The 27,146-nt window shown below is 35.1% G+C and overlaps 1 protein-coding gene and 1 non-coding gene across 5 annotated transcripts; one reads left to right on the forward strand and one right to left on the reverse strand.

Annotated features, from left to right (window-relative positions):
• Positions 1 to 11,175: 11,175 nt before the first annotated feature.
• TRNAN-GUU lies at positions 11,176 to 11,249 on the reverse strand. The gene has a single exon. It is a non-coding gene; the product is annotated as a tRNA-Asn (tRNA).
• Positions 11,250 to 17,992: 6,743 nt separating this feature from the next.
• On the forward strand, positions 17,993 to 25,857 carry LOC110115337. Of its 4 annotated transcripts, none has more exons than XR_002305328.2 (6): positions 17,993 to 19,255; positions 19,957 to 20,399; positions 23,520 to 23,692; positions 24,095 to 24,161; positions 24,244 to 24,375; positions 25,465 to 25,857. XR_002305328.2 is itself a non-coding variant. In XM_020848545.2 (5 exons), exons 1-5 carry the CDS (start codon positions 18,307 to 18,309, stop codon positions 24,289 to 24,291), a joined length of 1,680 nt encoding a protein of 559 aa, XP_020704204.2. In that variant the 5' UTR covers positions 17,993 to 18,306; the 3' UTR covers positions 24,292 to 24,576. The 4 variants fall into 4 exon arrangements, 2 of the variants coding, with proteins under 2 accessions (XP_020704204.2, XP_020704206.2); XR_002305329.2 differs by lacking the exon at positions 25,465 to 25,857 and adding an exon at positions 24,499 to 24,699; XM_020848545.2 differs by lacking the exon at positions 25,465 to 25,857 and having other exon boundaries at positions 24,244 to 24,576.
• Positions 25,858 to 27,146: the final 1,289 nt, after the last annotated feature.

A 27,146-nucleotide genomic window follows, 5' to 3' on the forward strand; every position in this document is an offset into this window, starting at 1 on the left:
TATTTTTTAAAATTACTTCAAAAAAAATCATTTACTGCTATTTTATCATTTGTACATACATCATAACAATTCATTTTGAATATTCTTAATTTGTATGTTAATAATGATTTAATGGCAATTTTTTATGTGAAAAGAAAATCTTTAAACACTCCACATCAATGAATGTCTGACATCTCTCCAATAAATATACTTATAATAACTTAAATTTTCTTTCAAGCAACAACTTTTCTCCTTGTCAAAATCATGGGTATCCTTTAGTTTTATTTTAATTTTTTCATTAATTGTCTTTATAAAAATGCCTACTATGATAGATTTTTTTACATAAAATTAAATATCTCCGCTAATATTTTATATTTTTTATAGACTTTATATACTAAAATTTATCACAAATTGAACATCTTGGGTTATTAAATTTCATTATAAAAATACTTTTACAATAATTAGAATTTTCTTATATTACATATTTTATTAAAAATAAGTATTAATTTTGAAGGGATGTAACGCGATTAAAATGATTCCAATAATATATATTGTAGGCCCTAAATAATGTCATTTAGTATCATTGGAGAAAAGATTAATATAATATAGTAGATATGAAATATGCAAGGTAAATTCTAAGGTAGAATTAGATGAGACTTACGTCATTTGGTTATTCGGTTATTTTTATGGGATCATTTATGATCTGTTTGATATTTGTTTTGTTTTTTTTTTTTTTAATGAGAGAAGATTAGGGATAAAAAATTCAAATATTAATATTAATGTTGGGTCAAAAGTTAAAGTTGATGTCGATGACATTTATCGATGTAATTGATGATGTCGTGCTACGAAGTTGGCAGATATCAGTGTTAGTGCCAATGGCATGCATCAACTTTAATTATAAGTAATGACATGCACCAACATTTTTTGCAATGGTGAGTAATGAAGTTGATGGCCTGCATCAACATTAAAGGCGATGCATGCATCAACATTATTGGTGATAGAATGCGATAAAATCAGCATACATCAATATTTGTGTTGACAACAACATGTATTAGTTTTATAAATGATAGTGTGAATTAACATTATTAGTGATATTTGGTGATGAAGTCTATGGGTGTTAACAGTCACATAATGGTGGTCATGTAATGATTAAGAGATCCTACTCATATAATAATGATTAGATGATTGTGGTTTGACAACATAAGTTAGGCAAATGTAATTAGGAGATGAAGCTAGAATGATGAGAAATGGGCAATGCCAATTGATATATAGTAATGATTGTTAGTATCAAATGCAGGGTATCTTCATATCTATACATTCTCTCTAATTTCAAGTCAATGTCCACGCTCAAAAGTCCTATTTTATGTAAAGAATAACAATTTATTTATAATTAATTTTCTTGAGTAATATTTAGATAATTCTTATAAAATCTTCTAAATACTAAATCGGACGACCCATATAGATTCCTTTAATTATGGACCATTCTTTTATCTTTCAGTGTCTTAATAATCTCAAAATTGAGGGATTCTAAGTTTATTGGTTTCCTCTCATTAAGACGTTTAATTTGTGTATAAATATGCAATATTTGAAGATTATTTAGTTATTCAATAAATATCACAAAACTGCTAATTACGCTTCATATGATTGATAATTTGAGGTTGTTTGAACTATAATTGGTATCACTTTTGACGTCGTTGTGTTTGTCTTATTGAGACATTCAATTTGAATATAAGTTTTTTTTTTTTTTTGGAATCAAAATGTTAAAAGTTTTCAATTTAAGGATTACAACATAATTTATGTTTAATCAGATGAATTTTCTAATGACAGATCAAATTTATATTAGAATATGGGTAATTTTATAGCATATATATCATTAATTTCATGCATGTTTGTTATCTATCAATACAACTAAACTATTCTACAATAAAACAAAATTTACAAAATAAATGCAACTAAATTATTACATCTAAAATATTAAATAAACAGCTTAGCAATATTATATTTATGAATATATAATAGCTTAACTATATTGTCTATCAATTTATTTCTATTTATCTTTTTAAATTTAATTATATTGTTTGATAATTTAATTATATTAAGATATAATGAAATGAATGAGATGTTTAGAAAAATCAACCTCATCTTAATACAAAATATATTAAAATATCCACATAAAACTTCTTTTTTTCCTAATTTTACTCCTCTAAAAAATCATTTTAAAATGTCTTCATAGTTTAATAAATATATTTATTAACTTAATTTTTAAATAATTAAACTCCATAATAAAATTTAGATCTCATTTGTATTAACAATTTTTATTTTTATTTTTGTGGGGAAGTTAATTTAATATTTCACCCTTCAATAAGAATCTGATATATTGTCGATTTGTCGTCATCCAGCTAAAGGCTGCTCAACTCATTTGCCATTTCCTAAAACTACCATGGGCTTTTTGGGTATTTCAGAGGTTTGAAAAGAATTTCCATCTCGACCGTTGAGATTCGCTACGAACCATTTTACAACATTACCCATCGCCGTTAAATTCGTTGCTTTGGATTAATCCAAACCGTCCATTTAGTGGTTCTCTATTTCAGTGACGCCACGCTACAACCGCCATCGGTTTTGCCATTGACGTTCCAACTACTGCAAAGAAATAGTACAAATTATTTTTTTTTACCGAAATAAAAAAACTTCTCATATCTTTATCAGAAGGTTTAAAAAATCTTTAAAAGAGGTTATTTTTAAGGAAAAATAAATTAAAAAAAAAAACAAACCCGTTTTAAAAAAAATTAAACAAATCAAATAGATCATTAAGACCATGTGAATATGTGCTATATGTGCGTGTTTGCAAGAATCTTTTAATATTTTTTCTAACTATTTTAAAAATTGAAAAGTTATATTTTTTGGGAGGTGAGTCAAAGAAAATTTGAAGTTAGTAAGTTCTATTATGGGTAGTGGAGAAGGAGAGACGAAACTCTTAGTAATCGAACAAATAGTTGAGCATGAAAACTTATAGTTTGCTCCAAAAAATTTGAAGAAGGAAAACTCTTTATTTTTTCAAAAAAAGAATAAAATTAAAATTTTTAAAAAATTATTTAGAATTTTTCTTTCCTGACTCATTTCTTGGCTCTATAAAAATCCTCATTATGACTATCAGAGATACACAGATTCTCATACATGACCTTATTTTCTTTAGACATTATGAAAATATTATTCTACACAGGAGTCCAATAGTCAAAGTTTATCAAGACTCATCGACTTTATAGCAAGGCTATGATCTCCTTTTAAGAAAGGTGTCGACTTTCCTTATAAGATGACCAAATTTCGCTGCCATCAAGGCTTATATTCCTAAAATAGGGCTTAGGTCTTCCCTTGAAAAAAAAAAGTAACCATCTTTATTGATAAGACTAAAATTAGAGATGATCAAGATTTGCAATCTGTACTGACTAGTGACTATTCAGCCTTCAATTGAAAAAATGTGACGACCATTCTCGTTACCCGGAACGAACTTTGAGCCCGGCCAAGTTCTTCACCGTACATTTACTATCTAATTTTCTTTCCATATAAAGATAATTATCCTTAAAATTTGACCAAAAATATAAAGATGAAAGATAATGTTACTATCAATCATTGATGAAATAATGCACAAATGCTCACAAAAAGATGTTTCTCCAAAAATATTAAGAATTTATTCAACACACTATTTTTTCTCATTTTAAAGCAACACTCTTTCTCAATTTTTGCACTTTTTTCTCAAAATTTTGCACTTTTTAAAAGCAATAAATAAAAAAAAATTATCTCAAATAAATCTTTAAACTGTCCTAAATAAAATCTTAATAGGATCAAAATTTCATGATTTTAAGTGCTTATTAATCATAAATCATATCAATCTAATAGGGCCCACCCACCTACCCATTTCTTTCAAATTAAAGAAGTATTCTCTTCTAGAATTCTACTTTTTATTTTCTCAAAAATCTTCCTACTTTTTCAAAGGACCTCATCATGATTTAAGAATAAAAATAATGATAATCTTACATTATTTATATTAGAATAAGCTTAAAATTTTTTAAATTTATATTAATAACTTTTTAGCTTATAATATCATACAGAAATACTAATTTTAACATAATTTTATCCTAATATAAATTGGGTTAAAATATCACCACATAATTTTTTTTCTGATTACTTCTATAATTAATTAAAAGTCTTGCTAATTGTGGGGTCATTTGAATCATGTTGTTAATGAAGACATTAACAACTAAACATTGAACTAAGTAAAAATTAAAGGATTAATTAGGTTTAGCACAATCGTAATTGCTACTTTAAAAGACCGTTTACTTCGCACGTTTCAAACCATGCATTTCTGAAAAATATATTTTTTTCATATGACCTTTTTTAATAAAAAAAAACGAAAACCAGGGGGTCTGACCCAGTTTGAATGAATTCATTAGTGTTTATAGTCGATTATAAATGAGGCCCTTGCTTGGGGGGTAAGCCTTGACTTAATGTAGCGAAAATACATCATATAGAATTCATTACATGGTGAGAATTAGAAGAATCAATATTTAAATATTCATTTGGTCGGCAGGACCATAGTCGGTGGGTGACGGAGATCTAAAAGACAGTAGTTTTGCGACAGAGGTCGAAATGACTATAATCGGTGAATGACGAATGTCAGAAAGGTCGTAGTCTGGTGACGAAGGTCGGAAGTACCGTAGTCGTCGGGTGACGGAGGTCGCAAAAACTGTAGTTTGGTGACAGAGGATGGAAGGACCATAGTGGGCGGGCAACAGATGTAAGAAAAATTCTTGTCTAGAGACGGAGGTTGGAATGATCGTTGTCAGCGGTCGACAGTGGTAAAAAAGACCATTGTTTGACGGTGGAGGTCAGAAAAACAGTAGTCGGCGGGCGATGGTGGCCAGAAAGAGCACAATAAGGCGACAAAGGTCGGAAGGACCGTAGTCAGCGGGCAACAGTGGTCAGAAAGACAGTTGTCTGGCGACGAAATGACCGTAGTCGACGTGCAACAGTGGCCAGAAAGACCGTTTTTTTTTGGTCGGTCGTCAAAAGGACCGTAATCGGCGAGCGACAGTGGTCAGAAAGTTCATTATCTAGCGATGGTGGTAGTGTAGAAGTTCGGCGTCAATTGGTGACCGGGTGGAAGTCCAACTTTAATTGGTGGCCGGATAGAAGTCCGGCATCAGTAGGTGGTCTGACAGAAGTTTGGAGATGATCGGTGGTCGAGGATGAGTCTGATGGCAAGAGAGCTCTAGTTTCTTTCTCTTATTTATCTTCCTTCTTTTCCTTCCTTAGATCCCCTTTTCATGCATGAGGTATGAGGGATCTATTTATAGTTTTTTTAGAGTGACATGACTAGTAAATAGGAGGGAGATCAAGGGTATGTTGGAAGTGGTTTGATTGGACGGGCGATATTGATCCCCTTGATCATGGACCATTCACTGGCATTTGAATGTTTGATCAATGATATTAGAATTTATTGATCTTTAGCTCATTGGATTCATCTCGCCAAGCTATTCGATTCAACTATAAATATGTCACATTTGGAAACCGTTTGGTCATCCAATTTATAGTTTGAACCTTTTAAATGTGATTCGGGTCTTTGATTTGGTCTCATTTGGGATCAGATTGAGTCGAATTTGGTGTCGCTAGGTTCATCTTCTCAAGACTTCAGTTTGATTATAAGTTTGCTGAAATTGGAGTTCATATGATTCAGAGTTTCATTCGGCAGCTTCCAACTCAATTTTGGCTTGAGATTTGTGCCATATTGAGATAAATTTTTGATAATATATCAAGAATTTATCCCATAAAAATAATCAAAAAACTATTTCAAATAAAAAGTAAGGGCCTGTTAGGGGTATCTTTTTTACAGTTTTATAATTATAATTTGTGATGATAAGCCCATAAGGGTATTTTGAACATTGCATAGCTTAATCAAGATGGCCATTAAATTCTCTAATCAAATATTAAGATAAGCTAATTCATAGTTAATTTCAAGTCAATGCCATTGAATTCCAAAGGAAAATATTACACCAATGCCCTCCCTTTTTCTTTTAGAAAACTAATAAAGAAAATGACTTATAATGGTTCAATTTATTAATATTTAGAATATTATATATATAATTTATTAGAAAATTTAATTTAAATCCAACTAATTAGGTACTGTGAACACCACTAAAATAAGGTACACAGTCAACTTTCAAGATAGGCAAGAAGGTTGCCTAATCAGTTCTATCATTTCACTAATATAAATTTTATTTTTCTTAAGAGATATGGCAGATAATGTAACAATTATTTTTAATTGCAAAAGTCTTCTACAAGTTGCAGATCTCTCAACTAGAGAGTCGAGATGTTCGATGTCAATATGAAATTTATTATCGGAAATTTTTTTTCAATCTTAAACTTTCTGGTGATTTTTCGGTCACCTTGTTAGATCAAAAAAATGTGCTGATTAAGCTTGGTAATGACTTAGATTATGGTAGGATTTTTGCTCATCGTTCCTATTTTGTTGCTGGTTGTTTCATGAAAATCATCAAATGGTCGCCTCTCCTCGATTTGTCGGAGGAGTCGCCGATCGTCCCGGTGTGGGTTTCTTTTCCGGGTTTACGTCCTCATTTGTTTGCTCCCAAAATTTTATTTGGTTTGGGATCGATTTTTGGCCGGCCGATTCAAACTGATAACGAGACGGCGATGGGTTCGCGTCCCTCTGTCGCTCGTTTGCTGGTTGAAATCGATATTTCTAAATCTCATCCGCATTCGGTTTGGTTAGGTCCGAAGAAGTGTGGGTATGTTCAAAAGGTAATTTTTGAAGATGTGCCTAGCTTTTGTCAGCATTGTAAGGTTGCTGGCCACAAAAAATCGGAATGCTCTAAACTATTTCCTCATTTAAGAACGCCTGTGAATTTGGTTCTTCCTCCTGTGGATGTCGGGTTAAATCTTGATATTAATCCTCCTGAAACTGTTTTATCTCCTTCCACTAATCTTCTCTATAATCCTATTAATGCTGCTACTGCGGAAAAGGGTGAGTTTTCTTTGAATCCTGGTGTTGGATGTGCTGAGGAGTCTACTGCTCTGTCCTCTGATTCCCCTGCTTTGCTGGATGTTCCTATCGGGTTGGGGGTTGATGCCTTACCTGATATTGGTGTTGGTGTTGTTTCGAGCCCTGGATGTGCTCCGGTTGAGCCTTTTGTTCTGTCTGGTGATTTAGATGTACCTGTTATGGATGTGAATACTGCTGTGAATGTGCTAGTGGAAAATTTAAGTGAAATTTCTAAAAGTTCGAATCAGTTCGTCAATGTTCCAGTACATGCGGTTGAAACGATCAATATGGTGAATTCTTTGTGTCGTGATAGGTCGGATCAAAGGGATTGGTTAAATGGTTCTACTGATGGTGATTTCGTATCTGATCAGTCGGATTTTGGTTTCATGTCTTCGGATTTTTGCGGGGGCTCTGACCCAGGAAATGAGTTTTCTTTGGTTCGTGTTAATGTTCGTCATTCGAAGGTGTCTCGTGGTAGGGGTCATGGAAAGGGCCGTGACAGGGGCCGTCGAAGGCGTTGATGACTTGTTGTTTTGTGTTACTTCTGCTATGGTCTTCGGTTTATGGCTTTCGATGTCCTCGCCGATTTTTCCGTTGTGCTCTGGGGCTATGATGTGGCCGGGGCTCGTGCCCTATCTTTTGCTAGCGGCAACCTTTGGTGCATTTCTTTGTGGATCGTATACTGGATGCTAATATCACCTTATTGGATGGCCTGTGCGAGCTGGTGGGGCACTGGTAGTCTCGGCCAAATACTGAGCCCAACTACCTACTATCAACTTCCTTCTATTAATGTATTTCATCTTTTTATTTTCTGTTTTGACTACTTTTGGTGTAACCTCTCCTTTCATCAATAAAATGGTTTTGTTTAAAAAAATGTCTAAAATTTAAGACTCAACAAGATAACTAATTTGAGAATGAAGAGGTTCAACCCGAACCCGATCCATGACCTGAAATTGACACCCGATATAATAGGCACGATGTTTGCATTAGAAACTATACAAATTATTCTAATCAGGTCTTATCAACGCATATAAATTATTATATATCCAAATTCATTTCTAGAAGCCAAAACATTTAATTCCAAACAATTAAAATCTCTCTCTCTCTCTAAGGAAAAAAAATAGTAGGCTTATTTTTTTTACGAGGACTTTTGAGCCAATTAAAATAAATTCATATGTACATCACATGCACAAATTCCGTCCTTTCCGTAATATATCCCTTCTTAACTATAATATAAATAAACTTAAAAGATAAATTTTAACAATAAAAAAAATCAAAAAAATAAGTCAATCCTAGTATAAATATTTACTTGAATCGAAGATCGAAATCCTCCTCTTGATAGCCTACAAGACACTGATTTACACAGTTTAACCTATTTTGTGCAGTTATTTATCTAAATTAAAATTCATTTTGAAATCCGAACAAGAAGTATTAATTTTGTGCAGTTATATATCGAGATGGACTTATAAACCTATTTTTCTTACACTTACCTCATCCTAACAACAACCTATTTTATTTCATTTATTTCCAAGCTATGTTTAACCTTCTTTTATTTCCTTATTAAAATATTTTCATATATGTTTGATATGCCATCAAAAAATTATCTTGAGCGGGCATGAATCTAAAATTTTTCAAAATTAAATTGGGATCATCCAAATTCTGATTTCAATAGTCAAATTAAACATCTCAAGGAGACGAACCCAATGACGCCAAATTCATTTTGATCCGAGCCCAAATAAGCTCAAATCAAAGAATCAAAACATATTTGAAAGATTCAGAGCATCAATTGGAAGACCAAATGATATCCAAATATGACATGCTTAGAGCCAAATCGAGTGGCTTGACGAGACAAATCCAACAAGCCCAAGACCATTCTATTCTGACATCATTAAGGTGCCTAAATGCTTGATAAATGCTTTATAATCAAATGAACTAATATTAGTCGTCCAATGGAACACTCCCAACCTATTGTTGATCTTCTTAATATTTATTAATCATGTCACTCCCAAAAAATTATAAATAGACCCTCATTCTTTACATGAAAAGGTAAGATAAAAGGAAAAAAACTGAGAGCTCTCTTGCTCCCTCTATCTAACACAACCATCGTCGGAGTTCTTGCCCATTACAATCCCTCCAACCATCATTGCTCGCCAACTACGGCAACTCCAGTCAACGTCGATTGCCGACTACAGTCCTTTCGACCACCGTGGCTTGCATAATATGGTTCTTCCGACCCACCGTTGCCCGCCAACTACGGTCCCTTTGATTACATTCGCTTGCCAACTACGGTCCTTCCAAACACTGCCGCCTATCGATTACAGTCCTTCCGACTATCATCGCATGTCAACTACGGTTCCTCCGATCAGCATCATTTGTCGACTAGGGTCCTTTTGACCACTATCGCCTATCGACTACGGCCATTTCAACCACTAGCATTCGCTGACTACTATCCTACTAATCAAACGAACATGCAAACACTCTCTTAAGAACAACTTCCATATAATGCACTCTGTACAACATGTATTTGCTACATTGAGCCTACACCCTCCTCCAATGAAGGGTATTATTTATAAACAACCATCAATACTAATAAATTCATTCAAAGTAGATCAGACCCCATGATTCTTTTCCCTTTTTATTCAGTGTTTTCCACGTAAAAATCTTGATGTTTCTAATGAATATAACACCTTCTTTTATTTGTTGTGTGTTAGATCTTCGTACAAAATTAAGATATTAAAAATTACTTTCTATAGCAGTTTTATAAAACATTTAAAAGTTGATTCAATTGGCACCTTAATTTCAAATTAAAAACATATAAATTTTTTCTCCAATATCTGAACTAAATGCTTGATATGCCTTAATTTCAAATAAATATTGATGATTTTTAGCATAATTAAACAAAATTAGTAGTTGTTTTCATATATAGTGAAGTGAATGATACTTTAATTTTGGTGGTTAGTTGCGGGAGTATTAAATTTAATAAATAAGATAATTAAAAAAATGAATTAAATTTAGCAATATTAATTAATGATTGACCAACTCCTACACCTAAAACCTTGCATTTTTTTGACTGAGCATAATTTTAAAATTAATTTATCTAACCTAATTTTGATCTTTTTTTTTTGTTAACATTCCATATTATAAATATTGGAATATGAATTAAGAGGTTGTAAATTTATAGTTGAATTGATCGTTTCAACGAGGCCAACGTATCGATGCTCAAATCAAGCATTTAAATCCTTTAGAAACTTCTGAATATAAATTGATGGATCAAATAACCTTCGGTTATAGCATGTTTATAATCAAATCAAACACTTTTAATTACCACATTAATTATTGTTATTATTTAAAAAAAAACAACTTCTCACCATAAAACTTTATAATAACAAAAAAAAGCTAACTATAAGCATCGGCGGAGGGAGGGGGGCCAGGGGGGCCACGTGCCAATGCAATGCTTTTTGTTAAACATGCTATAACAGGTTTTTCCATTTTATTAAGTCTTCAATCCAACTTCACCCGGCCAATGCAATGCTTCAGGTATAGAGCCCGCTGCCGCGACCCGCTCTCCCGGCAAAACCCACTGCCGCATCCCGCTTTCCTGGCGAAGCCCGTTCACACTCCCACTCTTGCAGCGAAGCCTGCAACCCTGACCCAGCCGCTCTCACGGCGAAGTCTGCTCCCGCTCTCGTGTTCGGGCTACTCGACGAGCTATCGAGTCGAGCAGTCGAGTGTTCGAGCTTGATCTCGATTAGTCGTTGAGCTAGAACTCGTGTTTGAGTTCGACTCGTCGAGCCCAAGCCAGCTCGCGAGCCGGCTTGACTCGGTTGCACCCCTACACATGGCAGATATTTATGCCTTCTAAGCTCTAAGGACCATGTTATTTGCTTTTTTTAATTTTAATCTTATAGCTCTCTTGACACCGATAATGAGATGACAAACATAACTATTTTAATTTAGGCCCCCCCTGAATAAAATTTCTGGCTCTGCTATAATAGCAATTACAACACTTATAAAACCTAAGTTTTAAGTTCAATATTAAAATTGCCCTCATATTTCCTTTAAAAAAAACGACATAATTAATTGTGTCAAGCACTAAAGCCCACAAAAGGAAATAAAAAAAAAAAAACTACAAAAGATAAAAACGCTAGAGGGAGGGCTTGAACCTCCGACCTTGTGGTTAACAGCCACACGCTCTAACCAACTGAGCTACTCCAGCCACGCTACCGATTGCCGCCATATAATATATATAAAGATTCCAAATTAGATCCTTGTCAAACTTCCAATGGAATACGCACTTCTACTGAAAAAAATACAATTTCTTGAATAAAAAACTTAACAAAAAAGTGAGCATTACAAAATCAATAGTCAAAATTTGCATTGATCAATCAAACTACAGCTCTCAACCCCTTCAAACTGAAAAGATATTCGTTTTGAGCTTAATTTAAAAACTCTTGAGCTAACAGCCAATATTGTGATTAGTTTTAAAATTAATCATTACAAATCACAATACTAACATTCAGCCAAGAAATTTTTAGGCCCGGCTCATAAAAATCTCTCTTTAATCTTTCTTAAAACTACAACAAAATAGAAGAAATCTGTAGCAGCCTCTTTACATACTAGAATCTACTCAAAGCTTCACTGTTCTAAGGCAAGCTGCTTATGCCGGTGGAGATCAATTAGATAACTCGAACAAGTATAATCTTGAAAGTCGTTGACATCAAAGAGGGGCAGCCTCGGCTTAGAAGCTCTTCCCATCAACTACTGTGTTCTTACCTCTCCTCTAAGGAGCTGAACAGTTAACTTGCATTCTAGGACCAATATCAATCTAGTCATGAATGGTTAATCGAATGAACAACCTCCCCGGCTCCTTTCCCGATATCATCTTCGAAGCGTCACTGCAAATTCTCTGCAGGCGAACGCCAGCTTTGATTGCAACATATGTCACGACTTTGTTTCCAATCCAGTGGTCACTCTCTGCGGCCATCTCTGTTGTTAGCCATGTATCTACTGTTGGTTTCATCCTACCTCAAGCAATAACCATTGCCGGTGCCCCATCATCCTAGATTCTACCAGACACAAATGGTCGGCTATGATATAATCTGCAGAACGCAACAACCAGCTATTTTGTTCGAATGTCGCTGTCTTAACTTCGTCCTAGGCCCGCGAACGTTTGTACCGACTCCGCACCCTGCTTTGTTTTCTTCATGCCGGTGGAGAATGATGCAGAACATCTTTGTTAAAATGCTCCAGACATATGTGATTTAGTTTGTTACAAGTTTGTTATAGGTTTGTAGAACTTTTTTGATTCCTCTAGGTTTCTCTTGCTAGCTTATAAGTATAACAGTTGTAAGATGAATAATGGAAATAATATATTTTTGAGATTGATTGTTTTCACTATTTTTGTGTTCTAGCTCCGAGGAGCTTTTATTTGGGATGATTCTTCGATGATCTCCCTACATCATATACCACATTGTTCAGGAAGTTCTGAGATATGTCAATCTCATTTCCCATGGGTTCTACTAGTGATTTTTATTTAAAAAAAAAACTATGAAGAATGTATGATGTTGAAGTACCAAGATTATCATCCAAATCAACACAATGAAGCCATCTTAATCGGTTCTCCTAGGCTTAGATTCTATGATTTAAAACTCTAAATTAGTTATTATAATTGGAATATTACAAAGTTTATTTTGACAATTTGAAGTTTGAATGCAATACATATATTGAATGTTATACCATGGAGAATAGAAGCCAAACTTCCCTGTGGAGAGAATTGGAGAACCATGTGCAATCCTCCCTCAATACTAAAGCCAAGAAGCTGTGCAGAATTTGCATGATCAACATGAGCAATGATTCCAAGATCTGATGAGAAATAACCAATTCTCTCATCTTCTTTGTCTTTCTTACTTAACCTCTTGACAGCCACAAGTTGACCATCAGGAAGGCAACCTTTGTAGACGTCTGCATGTCCTCCTTTTCCAATCAAATTTTCTGCCAAATTTGGCAACAAAGAAAATTACTGGAGAAATATTGAACTAGCAACAGATAAAATAAAAAGGGAAGAAAGAGGATGGATGCATCTAATTTAAACAGAACAAACAATATATTTTAATTGAAAGAAGTTCGTAAGGGTATTAACATTTGCCTTGGTGCCAGAATCTATAAACTGACATAATCTATCAACAACTTCAACTCTGATACATGCAAGTTAATTTATGCTCCAAGAAAACCTACCAACACTATACAGAAACTTGAAAAGCTGAAACCTGCAAGATATAAGTCCCACAAGAAGATCAAGCGATCATGAAGAAAATAAATTTGTCAAGTGGTTAGGAAAACAAAACCAGTAGAGTTCAAAACATGCAAGCCACTGGTATAGAAATCATGGTGTAAAATTCTTTACTTGAAGCTTGCAAAACTGTAAGAAACACAGGAGTATACAATTATCAGTACTTTCTTTCAGTATACAGCGTTTCAATACATTTGAGATGCACTTGGCTAAGATAAGGTGACGAGGAAGAAGTAGTTACCTATTTCGCCTGAAAATGAATAATCAGGGGGGACAATTAGGTCGATTAAGACAGACCACACACACATCGCATACACAATACTCAAACCAAAGACCTCTTATGACACAGGGGCTTATAGAAAGAGCCGCTCTTGTTCTTTATTTTCTTTTATTTGTGTAGGTAAATAAGTTGCTCCCTTGTGGCCTTAGGCCCTTGCCTTTGTATATAAATTGAAGTGGAGATCTTAATAAAGACCATATTGATAGTTGGTAATTTTGCTACCTTTGTTTTCCTAGTCTCGTTGCTTGTTTCCGTTCTCTGTAACTTGGCTTGGCCAAGGGGTGAAACGGTACAGGAGATAGATGCCTAGGTGAGGCTACTTAGCTGAGAGACTTGTCGCCATTCCTTCTCCTTCAGAGTTGAGAATCGGCGTCATTTGGTATCAGAGCTGGCAATATGCCGCCTCGAAGAAATCTCCAACGGCCTGTCGGCGACATCGTGGTTGAAGATTTGCAACGAGAGGTCCACCGATTGCAACAAGAGTTGGCCCCAAGAGAGCAACAAGATGCGGAGAGCCATCAAGAAGAAGAAGATGTTAATCCTTTCCACCAAGAAACCTCCAACGAAGAAGAAGAAAACCACCAGAAGGCCCATGCGGGTCCGTCCTTCCTTCAGGGTTGATGGCGGGATTAAGATCGACCTTCCCGAATTTGAGGGAAGAATCGATCCTGATGAGTTTTTGAATTGGATGCATGCTGTAGAACAAATTATCGAGTTCAAAGAAGTGGCCGCCGAACGAATTGTCAATCTAGTGGCGATCAAGCTCCGGAAGAACGCTTCCCTTTGGTGGGAAAATTTGAAGCACAATAGAGCCCGAGAAGGTAAACACGAGATCACCAATTAGGACAAGATGAAAAGCAGCGCAAATACCTTCCGGATCAATACCGACAAGAATTGTTCTTGAGAGTTGAGGCTACACCGTCTGCAACAACGACAGTTGTTTCACTTGTTTGTTGAAGAATATGTAGCTGAATTCGAACATCTAACTTTAAAATGTGACCTTATCGAGCCAATGGAGAACACTATCGTAAGATTCTTGGATGGTCTTCAACCTGCTATTGCGCATGTGGTGCAACTACAACCTTTTTGGACACTCCAAGATGTGATTAATTTAGCTCTGAAGGTTGAAAAGCAACAAAGAACCACACATTCTAGTTATCCCCGGCCCAGAGAAGTATGTGAAGGCAAACATGGCCAGAACTCCAAGAACGGGGCATTCACATCTCACGAGAGGCCTTCTACATCGCAAGAAATAGAGGAAATGAGTATCTTATCCAACTTATTTTATTTATATGAGCAATTAATCATAAATAATAATTATTAAAATATTAATATACTAATTGTTGTACTCGAATATGGGTCTAGCAAAAAGGAAGTATTGATCCCCTTCCCTACCAAAAGGATGGCTCATATCGATGTCATAGATTATAACTTTCTTGCACTTATCGAAGATGATTGAGATCTAAGATGTCAGCAATGTGAGCATATGCGGTTGGTGCAAGATCTAGGGACGGCTTAATGTGCTATGTTGGTGGCGAGGTTCGTTGTTGGCACAATTTCACATAATGGTGAAGAGTTTGTATATGAGAGGTTATGAGACTAGCGTGAGCAATGTTGTCAAGAGTGGGGCATGGTCCCAGGGTTGATGAAAGCAAGTAGGTAATGAACGAGATGAGGTGCAGAATGCATGATGAGGTCAACAGTGGGAATGAGAACACAAGGATGTCAATTTCTTCGTTAAAAATAGATTTATTTAACTATCAACTAAACACACCTACATGACCCATTGTAAAAAGAGATAACATATGAATTTGATAAGTCAAATTTAGCAAGTAACCCCTATCTATCAAAGCATAAATGACAAAAGATTAAGGCATGCAGTATGAATAATCAAAAGGTGTGAGTGTGCTTACAAATGCACCACACTAGGTATCATTGTACCTTAAAATGATTTATCAATCATTTATTATTTTTAAATCCTATCCAATATATGCAAACATCTAGTGTATATAACTATAGTTGGTTTGTCAAATACTCATCACTAAAAAGGTAAATACCATCCTCAATGAAATCTAGTGATCTCTATTAAGTCGTCACTATGGGGGCCTATTGGCCTTGGCTAGCTAATAACCAATAGGGTTCTACCAACACACATCAACGCATAAATTATATTATTTTCCTAAACTTTCTATAAACAAATTTCAATAGGTTTTCTAGTTTCAATATGGCAAATGTTATCTGATTTTCCAACATACTCATTTATTTCATTCAATAAGAGCACGTGCATGACAATAAAAAAATTGATATACATGAGTTTATGCAATAATAATCAAGAATGATCTATTTATAAATCTTCCTAATTCATTTTGAGCATGTATATAAAATAAAAGAATCTATAACAATATGACTGATAATCTTATATCCAAAGGTCTAGCATAATAAACAAAATAACTCCCATAACAAACAAAGGTACATGTACCCCTAAATAAATAACAGTTAGTTATCTTTAGGTGTACTACATGAAATCCCAAGCCTACAAGATAATCAACTGACAGTGGTGCGAGGACAATAACTCGAAGGTTCTACACATAACAATAATGTTGAAAGATTTCAATCCTTGAAACCTAAGTTTTACAAAACCCGAGTTTAATTATATATATATTGCATCCTAGAATATTCACGGTAATAGAAAAATATAAAGTTTAACATCTTTGCTTTGTACAAAGATCCAGCACTCTATTAGATAAAGGAGAGCGTGCATCGTTCATAAGAGATACTAGAGTTTTTTATGTGGAAACTACTGAAAAGGGGGAAAATCATGTCGCCTGACCTTATTTCAATGAATCCACTAGTGTTTACTATTAATTACAAATGAGGTCCATCCTTTAGGAAAGGTATTAGGTTGATGTAGCAAATATACATTATATAAAGTGTAGTACATGGAATTGAAAGAATCAATATTGACATGTTTGTTTAGTTTGCAAGCGACGGAAGTCGAAAAAATCATAGTTGGGTGACGATAGTCAAGAGGACCATAGTCGGCGGGCAATAGAGGTTGGTAAGACCATCATCTTACAAAGGAGGTCGGAAGGACCGTAGTCAACGGGTGACGGATGATGAAAAGACCGTAGCATTGGGACAGAGGTTAGAAGGAACGTTGTCTAGCGATGGAGGTCAAAAGGATTGTTGTCTGGCAATGGAGGTCGAAAGGACCGTAGTCGGCCGACGACGGAGGGTGAAAAGACCGTTGTCAGGGAACGAAGGTCGAAAGGACCATAGTCGGCATGTGACAAAGGTCAGAATGATCGTAGTTGGCTGGTGATAGTGGTTAAAAAAACCATTGTCTGGTAATAGAGATTAGAAGGACCGTAGTCGGTGAGCGACAATGGTTAGAAAGACCATTATTTGGTGAGAGATGTTTGAAGGACTGTAGTCGGTAGGCAACATAACTTAGAAAGACTATTGTCTAGTGATGGAGTTCGAAATGATTGTAGTTGGTGTGCGATGGAGGCCTTCTGACCTCTATCATCGGGTGACAATGGTCAAAAAGACCATTCTCAAGCGACGTAGGTCGGAAGGTTCGTAGTCAGCGGGCAACAGTGGTAAAAAAGACCATTGTCTGGTGACGGGGTCAGTGTGCGACGGTGGTTAGAAATACCGTTGTCTGGAAACGAATGTCAGAAAAATCGTATTCGGGTGATAGTGGTTGAAAAGACTGTAATCGGTGGATGACGTTGGTCAGAAAGACCATAAATTAGCGATGAAGGTCAGAAATACCTTAATCGGATGAAAGTGTTCAAAAGGACCGTAATTGGACAACAAATATTAGAAGGACTGATGTTGGTGGGTGATGGAGGTCATGAAGATCATAGTCATCGACAATGGTCATAATAAAAACCAACGATAATATTATATGAACTATTTAACCGAGAAAGAGAAATGTTGTTAGCTTTATCTCTACATCATGAATGCATTTTCTTTATGTTATTAGTTAGTATAAAGTTCATGACTTTCTATAAGTTATAATGTTTTCATGTAAAATTTATTAATGTATTTGCCTATTTATTCCATATTACTATATAAGTCTACATTTATATTAACTATCTTAATAATTTATTTTCTGATGTTCAATTGGAGGAAAAAATTATAAGATCTCATGTAAAAAATTTGGATATAATACAACTATACAACTACAAAAAAGTCAATTGGTTATAACATAAGTTTATTTAATTTTAAAATTAATGAATTTATTTATTTCGTATATTTTAAGCTTCACATCATGTCCAATTTTTTTATTAAATATGTGAATCATTTGCACATATAATTACATATAATTATATTTATAATTAATGAAATGGGCTATCCTCATAAATTATAAAAAAACAAAAACAAAAACAATCGCGGGACTCTTTCCTAGCAAGCCGATCACTGCCCAATCCCCATTGTATCTCCCAATTCCAATTGATCGCATCGACGAATCCCTAAAACCAGAAGAAACCTTCTCAATGATCAATCTTATCTCAGACCTAAATGGACGCAACCTCCCCCTCCCCTTTCCCTTCACCAACCCCTCTTCGTTACCCTCTCTCCTCTCCTACCACCCCGCCGCCCGACGACCTCGCCGACACCTGCTTCCTCGAATTCATCCTCCGACAGCCCATCCCTGACTTCCTTGCCCAGGAAATATTCCTTTCCGTCCCCTAAATGGCCGCACCCTCCTCCTCCTCCTCCTCGTTCCCAACCCTTCTTCGTCACCCTCTCTCCTCTCCCACCACCCGGCCGCCGGCCGACGACCTCGCCAACACCTGGATCCTTGAATTCATCCTTCGACAGCCCATCCCCGACTTCCTTGCTAACGAAATATTCCTCTCCCTCCATTTCTCTTCCTCCAATCTCCACCCCCACCTCCGCAAAACCGTCCTACTCCGCCGCATCTCGTCAGACCTCCGCCGCCGTTCTCTTTCGGAGCGCACACTCCACTCCCTTGAGCTTATCGTGGAGCTCGACCGTCATAGCGGCTCCCGGCCCTCGCACCGCTTGAAGGCTGCGTACTGCGCTACGGCCGTTGAGTGCACCGCCGCGGCTTTCTTCAGGAGCGGCAGGGATTCCATCGACTTTGTTGAGAGATTCTGGATGGCAGAGGCCGCGGAGGGTCTCGTCTCCGAGCAACTCATTGAGTGGCGGAAAAGGATGGAACGGTGTCTCTCGAGTGGTGAACGTGGCGAAGAGATTTTAAAGAGGGACGCAGAAGATGCAATGAGCTCGGTAAGGGATTATTTGGAAGAGGCGTTGCAAGATATGGGTCCGCCTTTTCTCGAGATTGCGGCTGCAGAGTTTGTGGGGAAAAGATTGGATTTGAATGCAGTTGTTGACAAAGTAGGGAAGGTTTTCACTGAAATGAATGTTTGTTTTGAGGAATTGGATGAAACTGACGACGAGTTGGAAACTGATGGGGGTCGTATTTCGATGGGGATCATGGAAGAGGGTGGGGTTGTAGAGCGATCAGGGGGTATGACAGATACTTCTAGGAGGGATCTGAGAGTTGGTGGGATTAGAGAGGAATCTGATGGTCTGGGTAAAGCTTCAGCTATGCAAGGTGCTGACTTTAACGGTGTTGTGGGATCGGGCTTCGACTCTGTGGAAATGGAAGTTGGTATTGATTTTATTCTTGAATTATTGCTCTTTATATGCTTCTATGTTCTATCTCATGCTGTTTAATGTTTGAGTCTTACTAGATGAGGATATTATTAATAGAATACAAGTTGGATGGTTGAATTGGAGGAATGCATAAGGCTTGTTGTGTGATAGAAAAGTTCACTTCAAACTTAAGGAAAAATTTTGTAAGATGATGATGAGACTTGCAATACTTTATGGTGCAGAATGGTGGCCATTGAAAGAGAAGCATAATATTAAGTTAAGTGTTGCAGAGATGGCAATGCTCAGGTGTATGAGTGGCTTTACTCTTAGAGACATGATATGAAATGAGCATATACATGAAAAAGTTGGAGTAGTTCCACTGGACGGCTTAGATGGTTTGGTCACATAAAACGATGGCCTTCCAATTATCCAATTAGTAAAGTCAATGTATTAGATTTGGCTTATGTTAAGATTAGTAGAGGTAGACCTAAAAAGTTTTGGTTAGAAAATATTAGAAATGATGTTTCTTTATTAGATTTAAATGAAAATTTGAATCTTATTAGGACACAAGGGAGAAAAAGGATTCATGTTGCAGATCCCACGTAGTGGGATAAAGGCTTGATGATGATGTTGTTGTTGTTGCCGCTGCTGCTCTTTTACTATATTGCATTTTTGAATTCAATAAACATGAAAATAATTCATTTTCTTATGTCATAGAAGACAACGAAAAAGGTGTGAATTATATTCCTGATCATAGTGGATGTAACATTCTTCAAGTTGCTCCTGATGAAGTAAGCAAAGTGAAGGATGCCCTAAAGAAGAGCTCTTTTGATCTAAAGAGGATGGTGGAAGATCCCCTCCCAGAGGCACAAGCTGTCGCAGCTGCAGTATTGGATAGCATATCTCGTGTTCATGACAATGAGGCCGAAAAGCAAATTTCTGTGGAAAATCCAGTCTTGCCAGTTTCTCCTGTTGATCCCGTTGCTGGAAACCCCCCTGGAATGGGCTGTAGCACTGATGACTTGGAGAAAGAGAAATGGAACTTATCTGTTTTTAAGCAAATGGAAGGAAATCATATTGATGCTGGGCCAAGCAAGCGGAGAGAAGTTGTGGCTAATCATGGTATTTCTGAAAGGAATCCAACTGCTCATATTAGTGAGGTGATTTCTTCGCACACATTCTATTATGTGATTGTTTATTCATTCTTACAGTGGTGTAATGCAATCAAGTTTCTCATAAATTTCCTTTATTAATCCACAAATCAGTTGAATTTAATGATTGTGTGAACATGATTCTTCCTTCTTTTATCCACCCTAACCCAAATCAAAATTATTAGCATGACTTCTAGTGACTAATTTTCTTTATCAAGTCGTTGATCAGATGTTCTTGAAGGTTTCTTGCATGATATTATTCCACTAGTTATCCCCTGGACAATATGGCATGGTCCAGATCAAAATGTTTTATGCATCTTCTTTGCGGCTTCAAGCTACATTATATCATGATTGAATCTAGGGGAGCTATTATTCATTATGTAAGGAGTAATCAAGGGGAACTGTTTGAGAAAGTTCCTAATTAAGGGGAATATTATTTAGGAATGTTTCTTAGAATATGTTAATTGTTTAGGAAGGTTTCTTAAATCATGTTTAATTATTTAGGAATGTATTCTAAAGTATATTTAAATATTTAGGAAGGTTTCCTAAATCATGTTTAATTTTTTATGAATGTTTCATAAATTATGTTTAATTGTTTAGGAATGTTCTATTTATGATTTTATATTTTAGGGCTATTTAAGTGGGAGTTTTATAGGGATTAGGATATGTTATTGCTGAGTTTTATGTTCTTAGTATTTTGTTGTGAGTTCCTAGTAGTATCTTGGTCTTGTCGGAGAGGAGATCTACTTCTCTAATAATAGATCACCTGTATCTTGCTTTTATATTGCATAAATAATACAAAATCAGCCACTATTTTGGGCATTCCTGCAGTTTTCCATTGATTGGGTTGCTGTTTTTTACTTCCAAGGCATATCAGCTTTGTTTGGACCGAAGGAAAGTGAAGGAAACAAAAGAGATCGAAACATTGAATTTTGTTATTTTCTTTCAAGTTGAGACAGGTTTTTTATCTGCATATAAAAATCCAGCCACAATATATGAAGCTTATTACACAAGTGCATATGATCCCTAGATATACAACTTACACATATACATGCCTATGCAGTCATTCATTTTCCTTGTCTTGGAAGTTGGAACATGATATAAAATATTCTTGCATAATACATGCAACAGAAAGTATAGCAAAGGCATCTATAATTACTTCCGTGCCTTCACTGCCCACCGTATGCATTCAGTGTACCTGAAAATGTTACTGAAAGAGGTGCGAGTCCACTTACTTGGTTGATGATCCTTATCAAATAAACGAAGCATTTTTCATTACCACAATCACTTTTTATAAACACAATCACTTTTTATATGCACTAAACATGATGTACTGATAGGATATGGATTAGCATATAACATGTTATAATAACTATGCATGATTAAGCATTTAGATCATGATATAGCATGGCCTTAGTTTTATCATATATCATTTATTATATCAACAAAGCAACACATATAATTCCATACATTATTTGGCATGACATGTTATCATTTTTCTACTTTGTCATCATTTAAATGTGTCATAATTCATCAGTTGGAGGTTTTCACCTAAATTCAATAGATTGCTGCCTTAGTTTAGTAAGGGCCTGTTGATCCTATTCAAGTTCTCATGATTCCACTACTTGTTACAACAACATTGATGATTTGCTATAATTTATTGGGCAGGAGGCCTTCATTTAAGTTCAACAATAGGTCATCGCTTTAGTTCAAGAGGAGGCAATTTCTCAATTTAGTAGGATGTTGTCACCATAGCTTGAGCTTGTCATGTATTCCATAGATGGCTAACCAATATCGTTCATTGTGAACGTAAATATCGTTTTGAACGTAAATATCGTTCTCCATTTTTTTCTTATTATTGTTTGTCTTTTTTGTGGTTATTCAGATCATACCCTCACTGCCATCCGAAATTTTCATTATTTTTTACCGGCAAGACAAAAATGGTCTCATTTCAAATAGTTGAGGGACCAAATTGGTCCCTCATAATATTCTGGACCATTTTGGCCCCTCCTAAAGAGTTAAGGAATCATTTTGATCCTTTTCTCTAGATATATCTAACATTTAAAACTTTTTATTTACTTATATAACACATAAAACTCTCTTTAACACCTCAAATATATCAGTCTCCTTCCATGCACATCTCATTAACTCCTCTTTGGCATAAGTTCTATCTCATCTTGCATGACTTTGAATTTCTTCGGTAGGAGCTCAAGCTCTCAATTCTCAGGCAAGTTATTCTATCGAAGTGGGCAAGACCGACAAAGGTCCATGCATGGGGGGAGGCGAACAAGGTAGTCTGGGGTTAACAAAGCAAGTAAGGGGCAATGAAAAGGGGACGAAAGGTGAGAGGTCTAGAGTAGAGAATAAGAAAAGCTTGCACAGGAGAAGGCAGAGCAATGAGCTAATGAAGATGATTCAACAGGAATAACAAAGATCATAATAGAGGGAGACTGAGTGATATGTTTGTGATGTTAAAACTTTCAGGTGCTCTATAAATAAATAAGAAGTTTTAAGTGTTAGATGTATACATATAGACATATAGATGCATTAAGTGTTATTTATGTAAACCCGCAATAATAATAATAATCTAGTAGGTGACTCCACCTTAATATCCTAGCCCTATTCCCAATTGATTTGTCATCATGTTTGTAATATGTCCAATATTTATAATTCCATCTCTTTTAACTGGTATTTCAGCTTTATCATATTGGTTAAACTGTCTTTTTGTTCCCAAAGATTTTCGCTGGCTATAATTTATTTTTAAACTCGTTCTAAACCCCTCCTCAGTTCTAGTATGTTTTTAATCAACTAGTTCTTTAGCAACCAAAAAGAGTCATAAAGGATAATGCTCTTTAGTTATCATTTGCCCTAATTTTGAATGTGCAACAGCACCATGCACCGAGACTTTACAAAACATTTTGTTTTTTTATTGTCCCTTTAACTAATTATCTCTGTTTAGCAAGTAATTATATGGATTATAGAGTGCACTGCTCTTGCACATGTAACCTAATTATGACTGAAAATTCTCGTTAGGGCTTACTAGAATAAAAAAATTGTCTCATAGAATTGATACTTTTTGCAGTGGTGTTTGAATTCAAATTAATTATATTTTTTGTTTCATTTTTTCAGTCGATCGAAGATTCCCTGGAGTCATCAGTCCCTACGGAAAAACTTAAGTCGCCCAATCCAACTTCGAGGGGAAATTCTCTAGCTAGGTTATGTAAAGGAAAGCTTATCAAAAGGAGAGCTGTTAAGAGATGGACTCAGCTGGAAGAACATACCTTGAGGGAAGCTGTAGCAAAGTATGTTCCATGCTGATACTACAATTGATATTTAGGTTTCGTTTGGGACGGCTTTTTTATTGCTTCTTAAAGCAGCTTCTTAGTACTAGGAAGCTGCTTTAAGAAGCAGAGACTTCATTTGGGATGGCTTTTTATTACTTCTTAAAACAGTTTTTTAGAATAAAAATTTAAATTTTTTTATTAAAATGTTGCTTTAAGAAACAATAAGAAAGCCGCCCCAAACGAAGCCTTAGTCAATTATTCTTGCTAAATCATCTGGAAATGTTATGGCTTTTTCATTTTTGTTTGTTCTCATTCTTTCTATCTACTACAATTGATAACCTTTACTGTTATGTAAGATTTTTATTTATCGAATTTATCTGCACATTAGCAATTTGATTCCCTCTTCTTTTGTGAACAAAGGTATGGCAAAGGAAACTGGAAATTAATTCTGAACCGTCATTCTGAAATATTTGGAGAGCGAACAGAGGTAGGATGTTCTACCACTTTGCCTTTTTTTTCTTTTGCTACTTGCATGAACTAGTTTTATATGAGTTTTTTTTCTTAAACAGGTTGATTTAAAGGATAAGTGGAGAAACATGGCTCGACATTTATTGTAGGACTTTCAGTTGCAATTTCATCTTTTAGTTTTCTGGTTTAGTGTGGTCGCCCTCATCAGCTCTAATCTTATCAAAATATTTAAGGTCAGCTGCCTTTACTGTCATTTATGCTTCCATATTTTGTGTCTACTTGTTTGTCATGAATTCTTAGATGTTCAGGACTTGCACCGTATTTGGATATCCTTATTATTATTTTTTTCTTTTTAGGTGTAACGCAAGCATGCCCTATTTTTGTAAATTTCTTCGAAGCAATTAAGGTTTTTTTAAGCTGTTTTTACCCTGCCCTTTATTTGTTATTCAACAGTCATTTTCCTAGTCGAAGGTGTTTGATTGGAGAAATTATCACGTGCAAAGTCCGGATGTAGAGTTGTAATCAGACTCCAATCAAATGTGAACTAGTTACCAATATACGATTTTTATGTTATCATGTATTAATTGTGTATTTATTTTGTATTGATCGGATACAAAATGAGCATATACGTCATAAGGTTGGAGTAGCTCCAGTAGAAGATAAGATGAGAGAGAGTCGTCTTAGATGGTTTGGTCACATAAAACGGCTGCCTTCTGATGACCCGGTTAGGAGAGTAGAAGTATTATATTTGACTTATGTTAAGAAAGGTAAAGACAGACCTAAAAAGACTTTGTTAGAAAATAATAGGAATGACCTTTATTTATTAAATTTAAACGAAAATTTAACCTTTAATATGACACAATGGAGTAAAAAGATTCATGTAGCCGACCCCACATAGTGGGATAAAGACTTGATGTTGTTGTTGTTGTTGTTGTTGTGTCTATTAAATACACATTCAATATATAATTAATAAACATTAATATAAAAAAATTATGTGTTGGCCACGTGTTAGTGTGCATTGGCCACGTGTCCTGATTTGATTGGAATCTGAACGTAACTCTACGTCCGGATTCCGCATGCAATAATTTCTCCTTTGATTGTGGGCTATTTGGCTGCCATGTTTTTGTTTCTGCTGCTTCATATTTGGGATTTGGATAATATCAAGTTTAAATTTAATGGTTATCTGGAAGTGAAATTGACTGAACTTTAGCCAATCATATATACTATCATGGGGTCTAGAATGATTGGTATGAAAAGATAATTTTTAACGCATCATCTTTACTTGATTTTTGATGCATTTGATGAGTTTTTCTGGATCTCAGATAGGCGATCTCGCATTAATTACTTGGGTTAAAATGACTCAATAATGATGTCTTGGATATGAAACTCTATAATTCCTGAAATAAGGGATGTCTACATGTTTCTTCATTGAGTAAAGGAAGTTTGGGATACAATAAATCAAATGTATTCTAAAATTCTGGTTGCGGCCCCAATCTAAGAGATCAAATTCAAGATCTTGACCTTAAAGCTAGGAAGATGATCCATCATAGAACACTACATTCTCATACAAGGCCTTGACAAGAGATTGATTATTATTATCAATACATTCAAAAGAAAATGCATCAAAGATGTAAACCTCCTTTAAAAGTTTGTTGGAAAATATCAAATTTATAATTTTTTTGATAAAATATTGAGTCTTAGGCTTCATTTGGTTCTTCCTCTTCTTTTGCAAAAGGCTATATTGCACCGATACATTTATTTACGAAGGTGTGTTGTATCTGATACACGGATACGGCTCTGATACGTGTCGGATACAGCTTTGCCGTATCTAATTAAAATACTATTTAATTTCAGAAGTACACGCGTATCTGATACGCGTGCCTGTTGAAAAAAAAAAAACTGAAAAAAGACTTCTTGTATTTACTTCCATGGCTATGAGGGAGGTTCTCTCATTTTCGAGATGGATTTGAGTCCCTTGATGATATGAGAATATTAGAAATTGTTAATCTTTTACTTGATGAGTCTGAATTAGAAGCTATGATATTTATTGAAGATGATATAGAAGTTCAAAGGCAAATCATGAAGAAGCTAATCATATCATTCCTTCTATTGAGTAGTTGAAACTTCATGTGCTAGATAATTTATGTTTATGCTTTTGTTGTTGTACTACATATTTAATACTTACTTTTATTTTAATATTATAAGCTATACACGGCTATAAATGATGTTACTTTCATTTTTTTTTTTGTAATTTCAAATATTATGTTTTGATTGCTTTCTTAATTTTTATGTATGATTCATAAATTATAATTCCGTATCCGCGCTGTACCCATATCCTGGATTTTTAAGAATTGACGTGTCCCATATCTGTATCATGTTGTATCCGTGTTGCCGTATCCGTATCTGTATCCGTATCGGTGCAACATAGGTAAAAGATAGTTTTAGAAATATTGGTTAAGGGAATTGAGTTTTCTAACGGAGAAGAAAATATCAAAAAAAGTTTCTCAAAACAGTAAAAAAATGTAGTTCCGTAAAAAGCATTTTTATGGAATCATCGCATCCAAAATGTGATAAAAAAATAATTTCGTTGTTTCTAAAAAAAAAAAGTGCCGAAAAAAACAAGGCATTTGAAAGGAGGATTGCCTTTTGTAGATGAAGTCGTGATCATAATTCAAATGGAAAAACGGAGTAGGGGAATTATGATATCCAATAGGCCCATAAAAGATTTAGTTTCGTTTGAGATAGTTTTCTTATTATTTTTTAAAGTATTTTTTTAGTATAAAAGTTTTATAGGTAAAAAAAATTATATTAAAAAATTACTTAAAAAAGAGTAAGAAAACTATCTCAAATAAAATGTTAGGCTTGATGACAAAGTGTCAAAGCTTGCCGACATCAAACTACTTGATTGAAAACTCTCTTTCTGAGGAGCACAAAAAGCCACACCAAATAAAGATGGTTAATATAAATTTCTTATGGTGCATATTACAATAAGTTTCAACATACA

Source organism: Dendrobium catenatum, unplaced genomic scaffold, assembly GCF_001605985.2.
Source record: "Dendrobium catenatum unplaced genomic scaffold, ASM160598v2 fragScaff_scaffold_586, whole genome shotgun sequence".
Classification (NCBI taxonomy): domain Eukaryota; kingdom Viridiplantae; phylum Streptophyta; class Magnoliopsida; order Asparagales; family Orchidaceae; genus Dendrobium; species Dendrobium catenatum.

Coding starts and splice junctions, on each gene's coding strand:
- LOC110115337 (XM_020848545.2), top strand. CDS start 18,307: ATGGCCGCACCCTCCTCCTCCTCCTCCTCGTTCCCAACCCTTCTTCGT. Junction 20,400..23,519: donor CAACTGCTCATATTAGTGAG/GTGATTTCTTCG, acceptor TCATTTTTTCAG/TCGATCGAAGATTCCCTGGA. Junction 24,162..24,243: donor TATTTGGAGAGCGAACAGAG/GTAGGATGTTCT, acceptor TTTCTTAAACAG/GTTGATTTAAAGGATAAGTG.